This window comes from Staurois parvus, unplaced genomic scaffold (assembly GCF_062004578.1).
Source record: "Staurois parvus isolate SC_StPar_1 unplaced genomic scaffold, SC_StPar_1.0 ptg000252l, whole genome shotgun sequence".
Lineage (NCBI taxonomy): Eukaryota > Metazoa > Chordata > Amphibia > Anura > Ranidae > Staurois > Staurois parvus.
This window is the reverse complement of record NW_028318048.1, coordinates 60,939-75,646: the sequence shown is the minus strand read 5'-3', so window position 1 is coordinate 75,646 and position 14,708 is coordinate 60,939. Positions and strand designations below refer to the sequence as shown.

The 14,708-nt window shown below is 43.2% G+C and overlaps 1 protein-coding gene across 1 annotated transcript in view; it reads right to left on the bottom strand.

Moving 5' to 3' along the window:
• The window catches only part of CIAO3 (cytosolic iron-sulfur assembly component 3), a 186,365-nt gene that overhangs the window by 148,770 nt on the left and 22,887 nt on the right, over window positions 1-14,708 (bottom strand). The window contains exon 3 of the mRNA XM_089680901.1: window positions 9,232-9,375. Within this exon, the coding sequence (XP_089537027.1) occupies window positions 9,232-9,375 (144 nt within the window). The remainder of the gene's footprint in view (window positions 1-9,231; window positions 9,376-14,708) is intronic.

Genomic DNA, 14,708 nt, shown 5'->3' with positions numbered 1-14,708 from the left:
GAATTCTTCTTATTTTCATCCTACTTCTTCTTCTTCTTCATCCTCATCCTCTTCTTCTGAGGGTGAAGAAGAAGAAGAAGTAGGATGAAAATAAGAAGAATTCCAAGCCGGCAAAAAGTGTATCTGCAGAGCTCCTCTAAGTGTATCTGCAGAATAGAGGAGCTCTGCAGATACACTTTTTGCCGGCTTGGAATTCTTCTTATTTTCATCCTACTTCTTCTTCTTCTTCCTCTTCATCCTCTTCTTCTTCTGAGGAGGATGAGGATGAAGAAGAAGGATGAAAATAAGAAGAATTCCAAGCCGGCAAAAAGTGTATCTGCAGAGCTCCGCTAAGTGTATCTGCAGAGCTCCGCTAAGTGTATCTGCAGAGCTCCGCTAAGTGTATCTGCAGAGCTCCGCTAAGTGTATCTGCAGAGCTCCGCTAAGTGTATCCGCAGAGCTCCGCTAAGTGTATCTGCAGAGCTCCGCTAAGTGTATCTGCAGAGCTCCGCTAAGTGTATCCGCAGAGCTCCGCTAAGTGTATCTGCAGAGCTCCGCTAAGTGTATCTGCAGAGCTCCGCTAAGAAATAGCGGAGCTCTGCAGATACACTTTTTGCCGGCTTGGAATTCTCCTTCTTCTCATCCTTCTCCTTCTTCTCCTTCTTCTCATCCTTCTCCTTCTTCTCATCCTTCTCCTTCTTCTCATCCTTCTCATCCTTCTTCTTCTCATCCTTCTTCTCATCCTTCTCCTTCTTCTCATCCTTCTCCTTCTTCTCATCCTTCTTCTTCTCATCCTTCTCCTTCTCCTCATCCTTCTCCTTCTCATCCTTCTCCTCATCCTTCTCCTTCCTCATCTCCAAGGGCATTTAAATTAAAGGTACAGTGTTCTGCACTAATTTAAAGGCTCTCTGAAGCCTAGAAACCCTTTTTATAAGTTAAATTCGTAGCGAATAAATTCGCATCGAATCGAATTTCTTCCTCAAATTCGGCGAATCAGCCGAATCGAATTTTTGAATAATTCGCTCATCTCTAATACTAATAATAAGAGGAATATCAAATTGACATTTGTAGTGGACTATAAAACTATCTCCTTTCTAGATTTTCAGATTTACAATTTTAGAAGGAAGAATTGTTACTTGTACCTTCTGTAAAAACTACTGCCGCCAACACGCTACTGAGACCATATAGCCATCATCCTGATACGCTATGAAGGGGTAACCTGGTAGGTCAGTTCCTGCGGGCACGTAGGAACTGCACTGAGGATAACAAATTTAGGAATGAAGCAGCCAATATGTTTGACAGATTTAGAGAAAGAGGCTATTCACATAAAATTATTAGAAGAGCTAAAAAGAATGCAAGGACAAAAAGAAGATACAAAATGTTTTAAGAAAAGCGCCACACCCTCTAACTCCAAAGCAGCAAATTCCCCACAGGCGTGGCCTGCTGGATGCTGATGTCTAAGACATTCTTTGGATGTGAGAGGAGGAGATCCAGAGCAAACGAAGATACGTTCGTGCACGATTGCCTAAAACACATGCTTGTAAAACTGGTGTCGGTGGAGACACCTGACTTGTGAGTTTTATTCGTTCATTAAAAAGTTTGTTATATGTTTAAAACTTGCTGCACCATGATTCTTTTTTCTTGCCTTTAAACATGGTCCCTATGATATGGAAATATACGAAAGAGTCGCGAGATATATTCCTGGAAATTACCCACACCTTTGAATGGTGGAGTTTCATCTGAAAATTCGTCCATTTCTCGCATCTAAGAATCGGATTGCGATATATCCTTGTTATATCTTTGAATGGTGGTTTTTTATCTGAGGAAAAATTTTTCGTTGATTTACACAATAATATTTTTCATTGGAGGAAAATTTGTTCGTTGATTTACACAGTATTGTATCCAAGAATTGATTTGTTATATATTGCCTAGAGCAAAAAGGTATTTGTTTTATTTTTATTTTTGAGCTTAGTTGGGTGATTTAAAAACATTTTTTTGTGGTGATTCTAACACAGTGTGGACATTAATTAAAAATCTTTTGGACATTATTTATGGACACTTTTTTTGCATAATTTTTTATTCAATATTTTTTATTTTATTTTTTTTATATTCACTTTGTATTATTTACTCAATTCCTTTTATTTATGTATTTCAAAAAGAAGATACAGTTTGATCATTCTTTCTTCACCCCCCGCAACAGGTGAGGAGCCGAAGGTCCCGGTTAGAATTATTACTAAGTATGGAACACGATAGAAACAAGTGAGAGGTATCCTTATGAAACATTGGAATGTACTTACTAAATCCCCGCCCATTGCCGAAATAGTCGGCACTCGCCCTCAACTGGTGGCACAACGAGCAAAAAATCTGCGGGACACTAGTCCATTCAGAGTTTAGCAAAAAATTGGCTGACCTGGCTCAATAGAACCCCCCCCCCTTAAAAAGGTATGCATACCTGCGGCCATTGCCAAATCTGTTGAAAAGAGAGATGTGTTCACAGAAAGACTAAGCAACAACTTCGAACACGTATTGGTGAACATATCTGTAGTAATAAAAATATTAAAGACCTCCGTTTTAAGACAAGTTATCCTAATAATTTCCTTCATTAACTATGTTACATACATATAAAACTGCTGTTAACTTCTGTTTTGCAGTCAAAATCTTGTTTATGTCTTTAAAAGTGGTTTAGTTTGTATTCTATACTTGAAATATTGGGGAGAAAAACAAAAATCTATTGCAAAAAAGGATATTAAAAAGAAAAAAAAAAAAAAAAAAAAAGAGGAGGAAAGTCCCCTGGCAACTCATTTTGCTGAATGCCATAATGGGAACCCAAATGGCTTAAAAGTAAAGGGGATTTTGGTACTTCATCTATCACAGAGATGTGGGCACTTAACACAGTCCTCCTGCAGAAGGAAAAAATGTGGATCTTTAAATTAGGTACCCTAGTTCCACAAGGCTCCAGTACAGAATGCAACTTACAATTCTTTCTAGAATCTTAGAAACCCCTTTATGGATGAGTTAAAACAATTTAAAATTTGTCCTCAGTCTGAATCGCTATTCTATACATAGCATTTTCCTGGTCGATTTTCTTTACTGTCCCTGTATCCTCTTTCTCTAGTTCTAGAGTTTGATCTTTGTATATTCTCTATTCTTAGCCAAGATTCTTATTGCTCTTTAACACTGTGACCTAATAGAGTTGAATGATTACATCTATTTTATAAATTTTTGATTGGTAATCTGTTATTTATACTACAGTCTGGCTTTTATTTTTGCTTGGAGGCACTGTTCATCAAAACTTGTGTGTGAGTAAGTATAATTAAGTGAATGGGTGACATCCTGTGGTCAAGTAGGTTATCTACACCACAAGGTATAAATACCTTGGGTTTACTGGCCCCGCCTATCCCTGAAATAGCCCAAGCACATTGGGCAAAACATATCGGATTGCACGCCATCACGTATGTCCCATATGTGACGTCACCACGCATAGCGGCCGTCTCAGCTCGACCTCCATTTCACTCATGGGCACTAAGCTTTCCTAGCCTCACACCTACTGTGGACTATCTATACCATGTACACTGCACACACATGATCGAACAAGACGCCATCTGGCGGAGCTGCTGCCATAGTGTAAAAGGACTGCCGATGCAGATGATAAAGTAAATGTCACAAAAGGAAGGGTGAGATGCTAGTGATGATATGCTTATATTGGCGGTACTCTAGCCCCCTACTAAAACATTTCTGATGTCACTGAGTTGATTGTACTGTGGCAAGTTACTTTGTGTCATTAACATTTCATCAATATCATATCTGGACTGCTGTTGACTTATTAGTATTTTTTTACTATACAACTACACCCTGTTCCAAATTATTATGCAAATTATATTTTTCTCATTTACCTAAATAATTGATGTAAATAACAGTCAGCAGAATTCTCATGTTATCAACTATTAGGAGTACAATTCAAATTTTATTGAACAAACCTCCTAATGATAACAGTATTTTTTTTAAACAAACAAAAAAAAAACCAAACAACTTACAATGCACTGTTCAAAATTAATACGCACAGTAAGTTTCAAAACACTTTATAAGTTGTAAAGAACTGAAAATTGTCATTCCTTGTGTTCGCAGCATGTTTAATCAAACCTTTAACAACATTTTAACAGGTCACAATACATTGTAACATAGGACCCCTTATTTGATAGCACAAGTCTTGCATCCATTGAACATGTGAGTTTTTTGACAGTTTCTGCTTGAATTTGTTTGCAAGATGTCAGAATAGCCTCCCAGAGCTGCTGTTTGGATGTAAACTGCCTCCCAGCCTCATAGATCTTTTGCTTGAGGATGCTTCAACGGTTCTCAATAGGATTGAGGTCAGGGGAGGATGGAGGCCACACCATGACTTTCTCTCCTTTTATCCCCATAGCAGCCATTGATGCAGAGGTATTCTTTGCAGCATGAGATGGTGCATTGTCATGCATGAAGATGATTTTATTAAGGAAAGCAGAGTTCTTCCTTCTGTACCACAGAAGAAAGTGGTCAGTCAAACTCCACATATTTTGCAGAGGTCATCTTTACACCTTCGAGGACCCTAAAGAGGCCGACCAGCTCTGTTCCCATGATTCCGGCCCAAAACATGACTCCACCACCGCCTTGCTGACGTCGCAGCCTTGTTGGAACAGGGTGGCCATCCACCAACCATCCACTACTCCATCCATCTGGACCATCCAGGGTTGCACGGCACTCATCAGTGAACAGGACTGTTTGAAAATTAGTCTTCATGTATTTTTCTGCCCAATGCAGCCGTTTCTGCTTGTGAGCATTGGTTAGTGGTGGTCGAATAGAAGGTTTATGCACAGTTGCAAGACTCTGGATGTCCGTGGGACTCCAAAGGCACCAGCAGCTTCAAATATCTGTTTGCTGCTATGCAATGGTATTTTAGCAGCTGCTCTCTTGATCCGATGCATGGATCTGGCAGAAATCTTCCTTAATGTGCCTTTATCTGCACAAACCCGTCTGTGCTCTGAATCTCTTAATAGTGCGATTATCACGCTTAAGTTTTCGTGAAATATCGAATGTTTTCATAGCTCGTCCAAGGCATTGAACTATTTCACTCTTTTCGGCAGCAGAGAGATCCTTTTTTCTTCCCCATATTGCTTGAAAATGGTGCTCTGCTTAATAACGTGGAACACCCTCCTTTAGTAGTTTTTCCTTAAATTGGGCTCACCTGCCAATCTAATTATCACAGGTGTCAGAGATTGTTTTCAGTGATCAAAAGAGCCCTGACACACAATGCCATCCATGAGTGACACTGAAAAACAAAATATTTAATCTTTGTGACACTTAAATAGAATTTGCATAATATTTTGGAACAGGATGTATGTTAGCGGACCATCCATCCAGGCATTACACATGACTATACCATCATATGCCTATCTGATGATGATGCGTTCTGCATGATCCATTTGTCAGCAATTTATATATTAAGGAATGACATAAGCAAATTATTTCACTATATCCTTTGATGCTATCCATAAATTGCCGCATCATCCTCTGAGGCCTCCCACAATCTTATGCAGTACCCATGTATGAATGTGGCCGAGTGAGCAGTAGCTTGGGTGACGAGACAACGTTGCCTTTTTAATTTAGTGGCGTGTTGGTTAGTGGTTTTAGCTCACTTTTTGTATATTATTTGTTTATCCACTCCTTCACTTGATGCCTGCCTGCTTAAGAAGTCGGCTACAAAGTTTAGAGTTCCCTCGAGATGAATTACCGACAAGGAAGCCAACTTGACTTCTGCCCATGAGAAGATTTCTTCTGCCCAAGTCTAAAGACTTCTGCTTCTTGTGCCTCCTTGCCTGGTTTATATAAGCCACTGCCACTGCATTATCTGCAGATCTGTTCACGATGCACCTGGTGTATCTGAGAATAAGCTAATAAGGCTAGAGCAATTGTCTTTAACTCACTCCAAATAGACAAATTAGTTGCTTTTAACTTCAACCACTGTTCATGCGCCATCTGGTTCTCTAAATGTGCTCTCCAACTCCAGGAACTGGCATCCATGGTCAGAAACTTTTCAACTAGAAAAGGACCAGGCCAGACCCCTCGAAACAACCTCCTGTCTTCTCCACCACCAAAGGGATTACTTCACTTTAGTGGGAACCTTCACCTTGTGTCCAGCAAGGAAATGTCTCCACCTCACACTCCCAGGATAAATTGCTGCAGTGGTCATAAGTGTATCTTTGCCCATTGGACTGCTGGAATAGATGCTGTTAACATCAGAAATCTGATTGACAGTTCTTGACTGCACTAAAGCATAGCCAGAACCGACCGATTTTTTTCCAACTTTTCTTTTGGCAAAAATATCCTCAGCTCTATTGAACTGATCTGATAACCCAAAAAATGCACTTCCATGGATGGGATCAGTTTGGGCTTCTGAAGAGTCACAATCCAGCCTTTGCCCTCCATATGGTTGCAGCCCACTATCAAGTCGTTCTCCAATTGGCCTTCTGAATTCGCCAAAAATAGGAGGAGATCGTACAGGTACGGAATCATCATAATGCCACCCCCCAGCAGCCCCTCACTCTTCATTGCCAGCAATTTGGCCCCCTGCCAAAGGAGCATCCTGCTCCACTGGCCAAGCGCCAGAAAGTCGGCTTCCCTGCTGTGGGAATCCACATGCAGGCTCCCTCCTGTCACCCTCCTCTCTGTCCCGTCCCTCCCGCGCTCCGTGTCCGACAGGGACAAGGGCCGCGTTCCCTGTGTGGGTCCTGAGATGCGGGGGTGGGGACATTGCCATGGTAACCCGACGCAAAGTCTCAGGTTACCACGGCAACAAGAACACGTCCGGCTCTGTACTTAAGGCAGAGCGGGGCCCCAGTCCTGAGTAGAACTCCTGGCTGCTGTCCCTGCTGTGTGAGTGAGGTTTGAGCTGTGGGCCAGCCTCCTCATTGACCCCATTCTCTCCATTCAATGGCTCCACTGCCTGCCAATCTGCTGCCGGATCACTCCCCTGTGTGGGGTTAACTCTGCCTGGATCTTTCCCCTTTGCAGACTTAACCCTTTGCTGCCCGTGAGCCTGGCGGACTTAACCCTTCGTTGCCTGGAGCTGCCTGTGTGGATTGACCCTGTGTGGACTGTAACCCTGTCCGGCTCCCCACATCCAGTAAGTGGACTAACCCCATGCTGCCCGAAAGACTGAGCTCAATTCTCCCCATGAACCCCAATTCACACGGAAATGCCGCCCCTCTGTCCTACTGAACCCTGTGGACTAGCGGCCCCCGTTGTCCCATATTGTCTTCCTGAGAACATTACTGTGTTGCTGTGTCTGATGTTGATCTGTGGACTAACGGATCTATTGTCTGTACACCGAAAAAAACCCCAATAAAATACCCGCACATCAGGTTCCATGCAATCTGTCTGTGTGCTCTCTCTCTGCACTCCTAGTACTTGACAATGCCTTTAAGGTGCAACGGGGTCAAGGCCTCTGCCATCACCTTTGTGGAGGTACGAGGTGATGACAGGCCAAAAGGCAGAGCCTTGAACTGTTCCCCTGAACTTAAGGCTGAGCTCAAAAACTTTTGGGAACACTGACCAATTGTGATATGGAGGTAGGCATCCCCCACATTGATCAATGCCATGTAACAATCTTTCAGAAGAAGATTCCAGACTGTAAAGACAGAATCCATATGAAATCTTTTGTACTGAACTGTTTTGTTCGATGGCTTCAAATAAGGAATTTTCCAGATGGCTTTTCCATCAAGAATATGTGGAAACAGAATCCCAGTTGCTTCTCTTCTGAGGAGGCTGGTACTATCACTCTTTGTTACACCAGTTCCTGGATTATAGCTAGAACTTTGATGGATTCTTTAGCATATCTGTGATGATTCTTGGTGGAATTATCATAAATTCTATCATGTACCTGTGGGCAACAATATTGTGTATATACTGACAAGGGAGGTGTTGAGTCATTGATACTTTTTGGGCTGTGCAGGAGAAAGGAATAAGGACTGACCCTTTTCCTTTGGATTTTTGTGAGATTCAAGGCGCCTTTTTCCACTGGGATTTGCCACTCTGTTGAAAACTCTTCTGGGGATGAAAAAAAAAGTTTAGGTACCCGTTTTTCTTTTTTAATTAGGTTAAGATTTCCTCCCATCAACAGTGCTCTCCAGAATTGGTTCCAAATCAGGACCAAAGAGAAGATCTCCTTTAAATGGGAGTAAGTTTGCTTTGCATGGCAGACTTTTTCTTACAGGCCACCTTTGTCACAGCCTTTAGCCTATGCACAAAACAAAAAGGAAGAAATTCCATTTGACTTGTTCCAAACCAAGTGGAAACAGCCAGCGACACACCACACCACATTGTACTAACCCCCCCGAAGAACAAACAGTTCCACACCACAATGCACTGAACTTAGACATATGGAATCCAACATCCCAACAGTCCTCTCCTACCTGGCCCTTGCCGGAGCCCCACCTGTCCCCACTGCTGCTGCCATTCCTGAGACCTCCATTGCAGAGCCTCCAAGAGGAAAGCATGGCTGAAGAGTCTAGTTCCGGATCCCAAAACTGTCGGCCCGGAACCGGAAATAGGCACCAGTCAGGTTCCTCCTCCTCCCCCGTGTTCCAGGGGAGCCGGAACTGACGTTCCACACCCAGCCCTGAAGCCTTTCTGGAAGTGATGCCAAGCACTGCCCAGGTCGCTCCTTTAAACAGAAACATGGTGGCCAAAACCACCAGGTCCCTGCGGCAGAAAACAGGGCCTGGCTCACAGGTGATACACATTATTAGGAGACTGCTTCCAGGACAGCCCCTGAAAGAACCTAGCCTCCCCACAGTTCTGTAGTGTTCCTGCCTGACCAGAAAAAACAAAACAACTTAGGAGTGTGTGTGTGTGGGGGGGGGGGGGGGGGAGCCTTCACTCAAAAGATCAAAAGTGGGAAAGTTTCCTGTGGTATGAGGAGGAGCAGAGTTCTCTGATGTGCTATCCCAAAAGACGTTTTGAGAAAGAAAAAAAAATGATTGAAAAACAGCTCATTTACATGTAATTTTTGGTCTTCAAATTTAAACTAAGCTTATTCTCTCATAAGATGGTTGACATTGTTGACCTAACAAATTGTTTCTGGCTCCAACAAGCAAATCAGAAATGTTAGTGTGAAGTCGGAATTCCTAGACTGCATGCTTGACCATGGCCAGTGACAAAACTACTGGATCAACATAACAGCCACAGTACAGGCTTCATTAAAGCTAAAATGATTACTTTGTTCTGGGCTAGAATCTTGTACAATTCTTCATGGCTTTGTTGGGTGATCAAGAAGCTTTCTGCAGAGGTGACACAGCCACTACAGGCCAGGCAATCGTTCAATGTAATCTTTGCTTTTTCTAGCTTTTTAGAAGCCCCATCCTGCATAACAGGAGAAAAATGAAATATTAAAAAAATAAGTAAACATTTTTTCCATTGAATACTAATAATTCAACTTAAGTTTAAAAAAAAATTGCCACAATTGGACATTCACAATAGAACAATCTGAAACAGTTTTTGAAGGAACCTGGAGGGTAGGTTGTTTGTTGGAGAACTAAACATGGATCTTCTGTGGATGTAGGCTGCCTCAAATCCATCTGGTGGAATTCCAGACAGACTCGATCAAGGCTCTGTGGGGGCCAAATCACCACTTCCAGGACTCCTAGTTCTTTAGAGTGAAGATCATTTTTGATGACATTGGATGCATGTTTGAGGTTGTTGTCCTGCTGCAGAATAAATTTGGGCCTCCCTGATGGCATGGCATGATGGATAAAAAAAACCCCCAGAAGTTTTGTAGAAGTCTTCCAGGACAGCCTTTGAGACGTAGAGCTCTCCAGCCCTCTGGAACAAGAAACATGTAAGCACAGTACCTTAAAAAGGTGGACCTCCAGGCCTCAGTATTCCCCAAGAACCACAGGAAAACACTAAAAGACATAACTATTTATGCATAAACTTACACTACCATAATAAGAAACGAATCAGGGTGAGAAAACCCCGCTGTCCTGGAAGACTTACAGAAAATGAGTTACCGGTAAGTCTAACTCTGGTTTTCTTAAAAAAGTCTTCCAGGACAGCCCTTGAGAGGATAATCAATAACTTACTTATTAGGGTGGGGCTACTGCCTGGAGGACTTTGCATTCAAATGCCTGATCCTCACTAGAAAGCAGATCCAGGCGATATTTCATGAAGGTATAGTAGCTGGACCAACTGGCCGCTTTACAAAATGTGTTCTGGCAAGGCACCAGCTGTCTCTGCTCAAGATGCTGACAAGGATCTGGTTGACTGTGCATTAACAAACAGAGGCGGAATCTTTAACAAACTATACGATTCTATAATAGCCATCCTAATCCATCTTGCTATGGTGGACTTAGATGCACTGCACCCCTTCCGCGCTCCTGAAAAAAGTATAAATAGAGAATCTGATCTCCTGAATTCCCTGGAAATACTAAGGGAGGTCAAAAGGCTTCTTCTAACATCCATAAAACTTAATCTTTCTTCCTCCTTGTCTGCGGGAGCAGAACAGAAGGTCTGTAAAATTATATCTTGGGACCTATGAAAAGAAGAGGAAACTTTGGGAAGAAACCCAGTATCTGTTTTGAGAACAATCCTATCTTCAAAAACTGACAAAAAGGGTTCCCTAATCGAAAGCACCTGCAATTCACTAACCCTACGGGCTGAAGAGATTGTTACCAAAAGCACAGTTTTTAAAGTAAAAACTTTATTGAAGACTTTTCAGAGGTTCAAAAGGGACAAAGGATCAAGGGTTTGAAACCTAAAAAGACAGATCTCAAGCTGGACAGGCCTTGACTACCGCTGGCCTGGACTTGGAGAGGGCCCTGAAAAAGTCTGCTACAAAAAGGATCTTGCTGGAGAGAGACCTGAAAGAAAACACTAAGAGTTGAAGCTTGCACTTTTAATGAACTAATAGAAAGACCCTGGTCTGCACCGTGCTGGAAAAAACAAAACAAAACTAGCAATAAATATAATAAAGTGCAGCGCATAATAAATCAATCAATCAATAAATAAGTAGCTGGATGTGAGTTCATGCGAACAATGAGTAAAGTTCAACAAATGTGATGATTTCCTATGAGGCAGATATCTCAATAAACTTGTGACTGTTCAGCCTCCCCTCTGACAATGTGCCATAGCACGAAAGGCCTTAGGAGGAGCTGACAGAGCATGACGTCATTTGCCGCCGGAGCCATGAGGAAGCTCGGCGGCCATCTTTTAAAGGGTCAGTGTTGCAATAATTGTTAATATGCAGTTTTTATTGTGCTCCACTCTGCATACTACCCTGAATTTTATACCTAATAAATCATCTTTGTTGAGAAAATACTACACTATTGGCACTTGTTTTTTGGCTCCTATGGGGAGCTATTAAACCCACAGGGAGTTCCTATGATATCCAGCATCCAGAGGAGGGAGCCCTGTATCCAGGCTGAGCGCCGTCTATCCTTAAGGGGACCTCTGGACCCAGCAGATTCTCATATTAACCCAAGCTTGATGACCAGTACCTAGAAGGAAGCTCACCATCCGTCCATCACTGATAATTACCTGGTGGTTATATACTTATATGCGCATTTTCCATGTGCTTTCGGTGAGTGCACATTTCTTCCATTTGATTTCAGTCACAAGTTTATTGAGATATCTGCCTCATAGGAAATCATCACGTGCAATTTGTTGAACTTTACTCACTGTTCGCATGAACTCACATCCAGCTACTTATTTATTGATTTATTAAGCACTGCACTTTATTATATATATCTTGCTATTTTAAAGGTTACTGTGGTTACCTTGAGTGTTTCAGCTGCTATCCATTAAGAGCGCTCACTATATCACCATTTTTTCTGTCTGAAAAAACAAAACTGCCAGGATATCTGGAGGACCCAGATCGTAATTCGACAACCAGGAGTTGAATCTTTTCCATGCCTTCGTATAAATAGCTCTGGCTCCCGGCTTGTTGGAATTCACCAATGTTTTCACTACCCTCTCCGAAAACCTGAGAAGCGGTTTCTCAGTAACCATGCTGCCAATCTCAAAGTCTTCACCTGGGGGTGCAATACTGGTCCTTGCGAGATCAGATCCTCTCTCTCTGGAAGAAGGAGTGGGGAAACTGACGAAAAGCTCCATAGCAGAGAGAACCATGGCCTTTTTGGCCAAAAAACAGGACCACTACAATGAGGTTGGTCTTTTCTGACCGAAACTTCCGAAGGACTGCCGGGATCAGTCTTACTGGAGGAAACGCATAGCAGAGATCAAACTCCCACACATTTGTGAGGGCATCTATACCCATAGCCCGATCTTGTGGATTTAGGGAGACCTTCTTGTTCTCTTGGGAAGCAAAGATCTCCCTCCGGCATGTCCCATTTGATAGTGATGGTCCCAAAACATCCTGGTTGAGAGACCATTTGTCGTGCTTCATTTGATGATGACTTAGGAAGTCCACTAGGGAATTCTGTGTTCCCTTCAGATGAATGGCAGTTATTGAATACAAATTTTGATCGGCCCAAGACAGTATGTTGTCCGCGATTGCTTGAAGAGGTGGGCTACTTGTACCTTCTTGTTTGTTGATGTACGCCACCGTGGTCACATTGTCTGAACGAATCTGCAGGTCCGCCTGAAAGGCATCCAGCGCTCGCTGGACTATCAGAAGTTCCCTCTGGTTTGAGGACCTCCGAGCTTCCCTCAAGGACCACGACCCCTGGGTCACCCTGCTGCCTAGATAGGCTCCCCATCCAAAGCTGCTGGCATTGGTCGTGACGATTATTGGATTCGGCATGGTCCACTCCCGACCTCTGTCAAGATTGTACTGAACTCACCACCACCAAAAGGACCTCTTGATCCTGGAAGGGAACCAGACTGGAAGATCTAGCAAAGTCCTGTCCCTGTTCCAAATCCTCAGCAGAAAAAATTGCAGTGGGCACTGTTGGAATCTTGCCCAGGGAACGGCTGGGAAACAATAAGACCCACCATCTTCATGACGTCTTTTATTGACACGACCAGATTGCTCTGCAGTCTTGCCAGCGCCTGGTCCATTTTGAGAAATTTTTCTTGAGGAAGGAAGATCTTCCTTTCAACCAAGGAAACATCATAACCCAGATAGGCAACCCTCTGGGAGGGAGTCAAGCAAGACTTGTCTGTTGATGAGCCACCCCAGACTCTGAAGAAAGTCCTGAGCAACCAGCAGATCCTCTACCAGCTGTTGATAAGAACTGGCCATGAGCAGCAGATCGTCCAGATAGGGAACGACTAATAGACTTCATTCTTAGTAGGGCCAAAACCTCTGCTAGCACTTCATAAAAATTCTCAGTGCTGAGGCTAGACCGAAAGGTAGAGCCCGACACTGGTGGATCTCTGAACAAATTCTCACTGCTATCCTTAGGCATTTCTAAAAATGCATGGTGTATGGGGATGTGAAGATATGCATCCTTCAGGTCTAGCATGGCCATGAAAATCTGAATAAAGGATGTTCCTTACCGAGAAGATAGATTCCATCCTGAAATGCTTGTATCTTAGAGACCGATTGAGAGGGCGCAAATTTAAGATCAGGCAAAATTTGTCTGACCGTTTTCTCACCACAAACACATTCAAATAAAATCCCATCCCGTGCTCCTTACGGGGAACTCTAGAAAGAACTTGTTGAGCCACAAGGCCTACGATTAGGCCACACAGAGCCTGCGCCTTCTCCCGATCCTTGGGAAGTACTCCCCTGAAGGGGGGACTGGAGTCGAACTTCAACCTGTAACCCTTTTACATGAAGTCTAAAATTTACAGGTTTGAGGAAATTGAAGCCCACTGAGGGAGAAAGGTCATCAGTCTTCCTCCCGCTGGGACGCTTGAGTCATTGAGACTTGGTGGGGCCCTAGAGGAGAATTGAATAGGATCCCCCCTTACCCTTGTTTTTGTGCCCTGTCCAATGCTTCTTAGGGTGGACATCCTTGTTTTGCTAACCCTGTGTTTTCTGGCCACGAAAAAACCTCCTGGGGTAACACTTTCTTTTACTCTCAGGAAATGCCTTCTTTTTATCTGCCGTATGCTCCAAGGCCTCCTGGAGCCTGGACCAAAAAGGTTATCACCTGAAAAGGGTAAGGCACAGAGGCACAGCTTGGACGATGAATCACCTGACCAGGTTTTCAACCACAATGCCCTTCTTGCCAAATTTACCAGGGCAGAAGTTCTTGCGGCTAGTTTGACCAATTCGGCCGAAGCATCTGTGAGGAAATCTACTGCTCTGAACAGTAAAGGAAAAGATTTCAATATCTGTTGCCTGGAAGTCCCTGCCGCGAGATGCGTCTGTAACTAAGTAAGCCAGAACTCAAGATTTCTGACGACACAGGTGGCAGACAAAGCCCGTTTTAAGCTGATTGAGGTAGAATCCTAGGCTCTTTGGGGCAAATTGTCCTCTTTCTTATCCATGGGATCCTTAAGAGCCCCCATATCCTCAAAGGCTAGGCCCGTCTACTTAGAGATTTTAGATAAGGGGTGTCCAGCTTTGGAACCTTGTTCTATGGTTGGGACACACCTTCACAAAAAAACCTCCTTTTAAGATTACCCAAAAAAAGAAAACGCTTTCTTTCAGGGTTCTCCCACTCCAGCTTGATAGTATCACCCAGAGTACTATGAACTGGAAAAACATGCATGTAGGTCTTAGTACATGAGACCGTGCTTCGTGGAGGAAACACTAATACTGACGAGGGAGGCCTGGAGGTCCACCT